Source organism: Abramis brama (assembly GCF_963993115.1).
Source record: "Abramis brama genome assembly, contig: SCAFFOLD_69, whole genome shotgun sequence".
NCBI lineage: Eukaryota > Metazoa > Chordata > Actinopteri > Cypriniformes > Leuciscidae > Abramis > Abramis brama.
The window spans coordinates 40,201-49,201 of record NW_028156040.1 but is presented as its reverse complement, the minus strand read 5'-3'; the positions used below and the strand labels follow the sequence as shown (position 1 = coordinate 49,201).

Sequence of the window (9,001 nt, the reverse complement as noted above, 5' to 3'; positions counted from 1 at the left end):
ACTTGATGAGGAGAGCAGAGATTTTTGTTCTTCAACAGGACGGAGCAAATGGAGATCAAAAATAATTCAAACACTGTTTGATCAGATGTGCACATATACATGGTAATTATATAGCATAATTAATAGCATAATTTTAGAGCATGATGGAGGACAAATTTTTTTTCTCTTTTTTTTTTCAGGTATCCAACAAGTGAACAATACAACAAGGTGTGTTCAGCCCTTGTTGCTAAATACCAATTCTTGAGAGACAGGACAGGAAGGGGATATGTAAGAACATGACAAAGAGTTTTTCAATTTCATAAAGCCTTTAATACTTCCTTGATATTGTTATCTTGAAGGTTATACGTGATTAATTAATATTTTTCAATTCAAGGAGTCATGGCATGAGATGCTTAAGAACAAATTCAAGAAAGAAAGATCACCCTTGGTTGACATTGAAGAGATAAAAAAAGTTCGCAGCAGATTCTGGAAAGTAAAGAACCAGATGACTTCTCAGAGCATCCAACAGACAAGTGTCACCGATAAGGTAACAAATAAAGAAATAAGTATGCCAAATGATACGACACCTTAATGGATATTTACAGTAATGGATGTCTTTTTTATTTTTTTAGACTGAGGATCTATCTGTTATCCAAGACATGCACCAAAAGAGACAAAGGTCTGAAGAGGTAAGAGTCACAAATAGAATAATCTTCAGGATTTAAGATATGTTATTTAGCATACCTATAAGTATGTTTTTTTTTTTTTTGTGGAAAGAGTGAATCGGGAGAAGATGAATACAGCATAGGGATCCACTTGGAGAAAATGAGAACAGAATGCTTGAAGAGGACACCAAATATCCGACTTTTACAAGACTGCATGGCACGGACAAGGAATGAGAGGGCAGACTATGTGAAACATCACTCCACAAAAGAAATACTATCACGATATCCAGCCCTTAAAATCCCCTCAGTTGTGAGTAGATTTGTATTCCAAATTATGACTTCAAAGAAATGAACATTTGCACATTTGAACATTTTTGTTAATATTTTTTTTTTAACAGCTTGTATTAGAGTTTGAAAGCATACTTGATGCAAACATTGAAAAGAACATTCTGAAAAATCTTGCCCTGGTGGCACAGAAAGTTATTAATGAGTGCCACAGAAGAGAAGTCGGGGTGGATATTTGTGCTGAGTTGGCTGAAGCGAAAAAAACCCATATTGAATTGGCACACAAAGGTAATATATATAAATGAAAATGTAATCAATTTGTTTTTAGTAAATACAATTTTGCAATTAACACTAAACTACCCATATTTTTACAATTTTACATTTAAGGTCTCTCAATGGCTGCTGCTGTCCTGCTGCTTCCACTTTTATTCAAAGAGACTCCAAGATCTCTATATCTTATCAATGAGGTATAGTATACTTAAAAAAATAGTTTTGTATGCCCCATCTCTTTGAATGTGTGCAGGTTCCACTATAGAGTGGTGCGGGTATGACGTCAAAACCCCACACCCTGGTTCCCTCGAGATTATATAGAATTTATAATGGGGGTTTTCAATTTATTAGTAAAATAAAGCCTGTGGTAAACATAATTTGACAACATTTTGTCACCCATACCGAAACCGTGAATTTTGAAGCAATTTTCATTTTTGGAAAAATATGTTTCTAATAATTATATAAGACTATATACGACAATGTGCATATGGAGTTTACAGTGTAAAACAAAATGTTAAAGTATCATCAAGTTATGTTAGCACAGGCTTTATTTTGCTCATATATTGAAAACCCCCATTATAAAACCCCATTGGAAACTCTCAAAGGAGCCAGTGACAAATGACTCTTCTGTGTTCTGATGTCATTCTGATGCACCACTCTACATCACCAGCAACATCGAGGGAGTAAATGAGGAGAGCATTTTGGGGGAACTTTTCCTTTAATGGTGTCCTATAAATTTGTGTATAATTTAAATTTATCTAAATGACCAATTCTTTTTTTAGCTTTTTGAAAATGTTTGAAAAAAATTATAATCATAAATGGTATTTTAACTGCTATATATAATTATGCCTTATATAGCATTATCCTTTCTTTGTTTAGGAACCCCGTACACCCAACCCTGTGCTGTACATAAAGGGACGTGCCTTGGTTGAAGAGTCTCTCCTAGAAATATTGATGGAAGGGGAGAAGGTCTGTGAAGTGGATGATCTGACCATGGCTCTTGTTGTTCTGATGGCAATACACTTCATCTTCAACATTGAGTATGCTGCAAAGATGAGAAACACCCTGAAATTTGTTGAAAAGTTTTTAATGTGCCATAACGCAGAAACCAAAATACCACCCACAGTGATTAAAATGGCCAATTTCTTGTTTGACTGAATGTGTGTGTGTGTGTGTGTGTGTGTGTGTGTGGTGGGGGGGTGGGTAAATACATGATGTAAATACATGGAATGAGTTGTTGTGAACTTTATATTTTGAAATGTAATATTCTATATTCTCTATATTCTATTCCAGTTTTAATAAGTCTTCATTTGTACTTTCTGTCCTGTGTTCAAATTTGTATATGCCTATATTAAATAAATATTGCAAGAAGAATAATAGGTTGTGTCTGTGTTGTGAAATGGGATTAAAGTAGTAATGTATAATAATAATAATAATAATAATAATAATACATATATACATACCAAAAGTGTGTCCAAAAAGGTTCAAAATGGAACCCAGGCGGTTCATTAATGCACCCTTAAGTAAAGGTTCCAATTAGAACCTTTCCAAAAAGGTTCAAAAATGAACCTTAAGGTTCCCCCACAGTTGCAATTTCCAGGAACCTCAAAAGGTTCATTTTTGAACCTTTTCTTCTTAGAGTGTACTTGTGAAGAATCGTCAAGCCTGTGGCGTACTGGATGAACATTTCTTTTTTCCGCTATACCCATGACTGAGACGTCACACTACAAAGGCACAGATTGCATCCGGAAGGTTGCCCATCAGTGTGGAGCCAAACATCCAAAGACTTTATCATCCACAAAGCTGCGAAAACACATTGCAACGCTCTCTAAAGTCCTGAATCTGAAAGATACTGAGTTGGACCAATTAGCGGATTTCATGGGACATGATATAAGGGTCCATAGAAAGTTTTACCGGTTACCTGAAGGAACGTTACAGCTTGCAAAGATCAGCGAGGTGCTGATGGCCCTTGAACAGGGAAGAGTATCGGAATTCAAGGGGAAAAACCTTGATGAAATGAACATTGATCCTAATGGTGAGAAAACATGACATTGTTGCTCCTACACATTTTATATTGCCACTGTTCAGTTCTATTACAAAGAAGCATGGAAACAAATGCTTTTCTACATTATTTTCTTTTTTGCAGAGCAAGTGAATGTAGAAACTGAAGCTTCTGAAAGTGAGGATGAAGAAAGTGAGAGTGAAATGCCACCGCCGTCAGTCCTCTTTAACATCCATAGGTAAGGTCATCTGTGATTTGATGTGAATTCCTTCATTTACCACAAGTGACATATTACGTTTGTGCTTTGGTTGGGTTTAATAATAAGTGTTTAGATTTTGCTATTTGTATTATAAAGTATCTGTGGCTGTCCCTGATATGCTTGTGTGACCTAAAACAGGTCTGCAGTCACCTGACTCACAAAGCAGGTAAGGAACTTGGTGTCATTCTCACCAAAGCTGTGCCACTGAATGTTTAATGGTCACATGGTTTCATCAGTTCACCGTATGCCTCCTAGAACAGTCGTGTTCCACCACTAATGGTTCATTTCTGCTGTATCCTGTCTAGGGTTGGGTATCGGCTGAATTTTATCGATTCCCAGTTTCGATTCCAGTTTAGTAAAAAAACAACCACAAAAGTCAAACATTAATATATCACACATGTTTATTTTCAGTGCTTGCTTGCAACATATTATTTTATTACAGGGGTTCTCAACTTTTTATACCAGGGCCCCCCTTCTTTTCAGGTAAATTTTGCAAGGCCCCCTATGCCTGACATTTCCTCTAAAGGTGTTTATTTTTTAACCTTTTTTATTAACTAAAACATTTGTTTTGCCTTTTTATTTTTCTCCTGCATGTTATAAAAAAAAAAAAAATCAGACAGACTTTAAATTAAAGCTATACTTTTGCATTTAAAAGAAAACCCTCTGCTCTAACTTTTTAACATGTATATCCATACACAGATTTTAAGCACCTAAATTATTTAATTCAGACATTCTTCACAACTTCATAGTACTCTTTCTTAAGTGACTGAATATCTACTGTTTGTATTTATTATAAAATAAACAAATGAAAAATACAGTAAATGCATTATAAATCTGTTTATGATATGTGCATAAACACCACTGACCCTTACAAGATCCACCTCTATGGGTGAGCATCCATTATAACATGCGATTTATCTTGTAGACTGATGTTTACATTACCACATAAGGTCCTGGCAGATCACTAGATGAAAAAATGCACCCAGGAATCGAAATTTTAATTTTATAACAAGTATCCGATTCTTTATCTCAAGTATCCGATTTTCGATTCCCAACCCTAATCCTGTCTCCCACCCACTTCTCACTGGTCACCTCTGCTCTACACTGAGCTCTGGACAGAGCTATGTGTGGACACACTGTCCTCTATTCACCAAACCTGCTCACTCAACCAGCCTCACCCATGGGTGATTGGCACCATCTGAAAGTAGTAATTGCTTTTTTTTTTCTTGACTGAAAAAAAGGGCAACCGTTAGTAACTAGTTCCCTGCTCATCACTTCCATCATTTGCTCACTGATTTGTGCCCATCCTACTGCATGTCCTCTGGACCCCATTCTTACTAGCCCTAACTTTTACCATTGTGACAACAATCACACGTGATGTTTCATTTTTTTCTGGAACATTTCCTACAGCATTCAAGCAGGCTTTGGCAACTCCCCTGCTCAAAACCTTTCCTTAGTTCTTTTAAAGCTGAGAAGATAATGTCGGGGGTCACTATCCTATTGTCTGATGCTAATAATGGTGTAAAGTTCTTAAGTCTTATTTTCTTCCCTTCAGAGGAATCTTCAGTTGGCAGCAAGTCTTCGAGTCATCAGGCCCCTTCAGCATCTACAGGTAAAGTCAAACCTTTTCTTTTCAATAATGATGATTAATAATCATCATTATTGAAGCTTTTGTTTACAGTGAAGCAAAATTTTGAAATGGTTGTTTTATCTTCCAGAAGAATGTTCCTCCTCGGCAAAGGAGAGAGAGAGTCCTTCAAGTTCAGGTAAAGAGTTAGGACTGCACTGCTAACTTGCTCTGCTCTCTGATTGGTTAGACGGCCTAGTCTGTTGTGATTGGTTATCCACACAAATGAGTTCAAGGGTGCTTTTCATTTCTTATTTTAGCATCCTCGTTCCCTTTCCTCGCGAGAGAAGGATTTAAGGAAAGGAAATGAGGACGGAGGAATCAAAGGAGGAATATAGGAATATTCTTGACCACTCAAGCGTCATCAGCTGCGCTAAAGGGATCTGCCCATATGTTGTTAAAGTTAGTTATTTAAGGCATTCATAATAATTATTAACAAAGCAAGATGCCCAGTTTAAATATATGACATTATTTACACTGCAAAGGGAAAATATAAAGGTAAATTACTATGACATATCTGAAGGGGGAGGAGTGCGTCACGTTTAGTCGATAAAACACTTCCGCATAGGATAGACCCACGACTCAAGACTCCTCTGGAAGCCTCCTCACTCCTCGATCCTCGCGGTGCAATTAGAGAATTGAGATGTCCTACAAGATGGCTGAACTCGATCGGTTTCCGGGTCATAGGATGGAGGACGGAGGAAACGAGGAATGATATTGACAAGCACCCATAGTGTCTGGGGCTTTAAGGTTTTGTGGGATGTCCATGCAGAACGTAGGCAGACATTATGCGAATCTGTTACCTTTTGGCCTCTGAACTCTGCGAAATAGGATTCAGTCTAAAAACGACTTAAACAGAGTCAACTTTTTCTTTATTGATGATGTGTGGTCAGTATACATTCACATACAGCCACATTACACATTTTCAAAAATCTGTGATGGAGATTGTTTTAAAGTGCTCCTGTTAATCTAGTTAAATGTACAATTTTCTTGTTATTAACCTATGTCTTGGTGACCTAGCTAGGAGCTACATTGTACAGAAAGTAAAATCTCATAGGTCTCAAGAGTAATGTCTGGTACTCCTCTACTTGGTATTGAATGCAGATGTTCTAGTGTACATTACCTCAGTTGTTTACTCTACACTCAGCCTTTTAAGGTAAGGTGAAACACTGTCTCTTGAAAGTTGAGGTAAAATTACTGTCATTTTTAGGTGTCAAGATGCCCAAAAAGAAAGTGGACAGAAGAGGAGGTGAAGGCAGTCGAGAACAAATTATTGGACTGCATCACATCTGGCAGGGTACCGGGGAAAAGGCAGTGTGAAGACTGCATCAGGTCAGCGCCGGTATTACTCAAACACAGAACCTGGGAATCAGTCAAGTTCTAGATCAAGAACCGAATCACAGCATTCAAGAGGGAATGTGAGAAAAGAAAAAAGAAATAATCATGTCTCAGGTCAGTTTTTCTTGTTCAGGAAAGTCAAGCACTAGGTGCTAAAAGATCATTTTTTGCTGTTTTTGTTCGAGAAGTTTTTGCACTTGTATTTGTACAGTGAGATCTCTTTAAAGTTTTTGCATTTGGACTTCTCTTCTCTTCTCTTCTCCTGAAAAAAAAAATTGTTATAAGGAAAATTGAGTTTAACCTGAAGAGTATATTTGAAAAACATAACTCTGTTTTTGACAACTTTCAACAAAAAACATCCATTGTGCATTACAATTAATGTGTCAAACTATAGTTGGGTTATTCTGACTAGGTTAAAGAAATACAGTTAACTAACACCACAACATGATTTTTGAAAATAAAATAAAAAATGGAATAATTTGTTTTTGCAAAAACTTTATTGTCGGTTTAGACAAAAGAACTTTAGTCAAATGTGTTCAATATTTCTACTGTTCAACTGCTGCACAAAGCCAAAATGTTTGTCAAATAAGAGAAATGACAAATAAAGTTTAGTCAGAACTACTTTTGTCAAAGAACAATTTATTTGAATGCAATTGATTTGGATTTGAATGTATTTGCAATACGGATGTGATTAGTGGTAGCTAGGTTTGCCTACTGCAGAAACGAAACAGTTGTGCTTATATTCAAGATTAAGGTCCAAGGAAAAGAATATGCTACTCAAATGTTATTTCTTTCTCTCTTTCTCCATTTTACAACATTAGTGAAAGATGGCTTACCTTATTAGTCACGTCCAACGTAGATTGCATGTTTTCTTGCACGGCTGGATGTTGTACTCAAGAAAAATAATCACATTGTTTGTATTTGCCAAAACTGATTTCCTAAAATGAATACAGGCAGAATTGGTCTTAGCGCAAACATGGCTTACAGTGAGGTGGGAGCGAGGAGTTGTCAGTGGATTATACAGCCTTCCTCAAACAGTTCTGATAACAGTTCTGATTTTGATAAAGCATACTGCATGAGGGGGGCTGTGACTGCATGATGACAGGTGTGGTGATCAGCACTGCTGCAGTTTTATCAGTCACTGGTTAGCAGTCAAGGGAGGGCACATACAGGACACAAATTAAGCCCAAAATACGGGATATCCCGGTTAGTACGGACTGGTTGGCAACCTTAGTGGTAGCTGGGAGCACCTGTTGATCTGTATGATGTTAATTTAAGCAGTTTGGGGTGAGGTCCCCATTGGTAACCTTTTAAACACACACAGTGATGTCATTAATTAGCATATGAAAACATTACGTCACAGGTCCCCTCCAGGACCTTCTACCTGACGGGGTCCCCAGCAGTTGGTAAAATTTCAGGTCAGTCTTCTGGGGCTCAGCCTCAAGATTACAAGTGATAGCTGCTATAACCGTTGTAAATGGAGTGTGGATCAGTTTCTGCCTTGTCTATAGACCACTCAGAAAGGGTGGTTCCCACCAGGCTGCATGTAGTCATGTGTCCCCACCCAGTAGCAAAAACAAGTGTGTGTGTGTGTCTCACCGCTGTGTCAGACCGGCACTGTCCTCCTGCACACCAACACACACACTCAACATCTTCAACTCTACTTATAACACACTCCTGTATACAATACTGGACAGAAGCACACACTAAAGAAGAGCAGGGACTTCATGTTTTGATGTTATCACATTATTAATTCACAGACACAGTATAGCTGTTATCTGCATCCCTGGCTAAACCCTGGCCCTGTCCACAAGCTCAGCTGTCCCAGCGGGCCCTGGGTCTCCGTCATGGGGGACTGGAGCGATCAGGCGTCCACATCTCCACTGGGGTGAGGCAGCGCAGCACCAGAGGCAGAGAGGACTGGGCTGGACTGGGAAGCTGAGAGAGAGCAATGGGCACAGATGCATTACTGCCTAAAACAGGTTCAAAACACAATGAGTCTAACATTGACCTTCCCTGAGAAAAGAGTCCGCAAACATCATGTCAGTGCACATATACAACAATATAAATGATGGAAGCAGTTCAATCCACTAAGCTGCAAAAGCAGAGTTTATATGTAAATCTGCACCTTACCCATCATGCAATAGAGCAGTGCCTCATTTCTCTCATTTAGATGCTGAAGATACACTACATCTGCACAAATACAGCTGGGCAATGTTCATTTCTCTGCCGGAAGAAAGGGACAGATTACACTTCTACTTTATCTTTGAGTAAGAAGATCTACACGCAAGCCGAGTTGGTGAGCATCATCTTAGTGTGCCATCTACCGGCGTGGGTGTGTGTGGGCGCTGGCGCGGTCTGACTTCATGAAGCACTTCTAAAGCAGCAAACGCTTGTGTCTGATGCACGTTTAACTGACTACACTTGTGTTCAGGCTGATGTGCTGGTTTGCACTAGGGATGGGACGGTATTAAAATTTCATATCACGATTATAGTGACCAAAATTATCGTGATTATCAATATTATCACGGTTTAGTAAAAACGAGATGAAAGTGTTCAAAAAGAACTGATGCTCA

General features: G+C 38.2%; 2 protein-coding genes across 2 annotated transcripts; both read left to right on the top strand.

Annotated features, from left to right (window-relative positions):
- Window positions 1-405: 405 nt before the first annotated feature.
- LOC311077128 (uncharacterized protein) lies at window positions 406-2,333 on the top strand. Its single transcript, XM_084138938.1, has 5 exons — window positions 406-526; window positions 612-668; window positions 757-954; window positions 1,043-1,396; window positions 2,079-2,333. The coding sequence occupies exons 1-4, from the start codon at window positions 485-487 to the stop codon at window positions 1,232-1,234; spliced, it is 489 nt and encodes a 162-aa protein (XP_083995064.1). The 5' UTR covers window positions 406-484; the 3' UTR covers window positions 1,235-1,396; window positions 2,079-2,333.
- Window positions 2,334-2,906: 573 nt separating this feature from the next.
- Window positions 2,907-5,057, top strand: LOC311077127 (uncharacterized protein; the record flags this gene model as incomplete). Its single annotated transcript, XM_084138937.1, has 4 exons — window positions 2,907-3,234; window positions 3,346-3,439; window positions 3,599-3,626; window positions 5,016-5,057. 3 exons carry the CDS (start codon window positions 2,907-2,909, stop codon window positions 3,612-3,614), a joined length of 438 nt encoding a protein of 145 aa, XP_083995063.1. The 3' UTR covers window positions 3,615-3,626; window positions 5,016-5,057.
- Window positions 5,058-9,001: the final 3,944 nt, after the last annotated feature.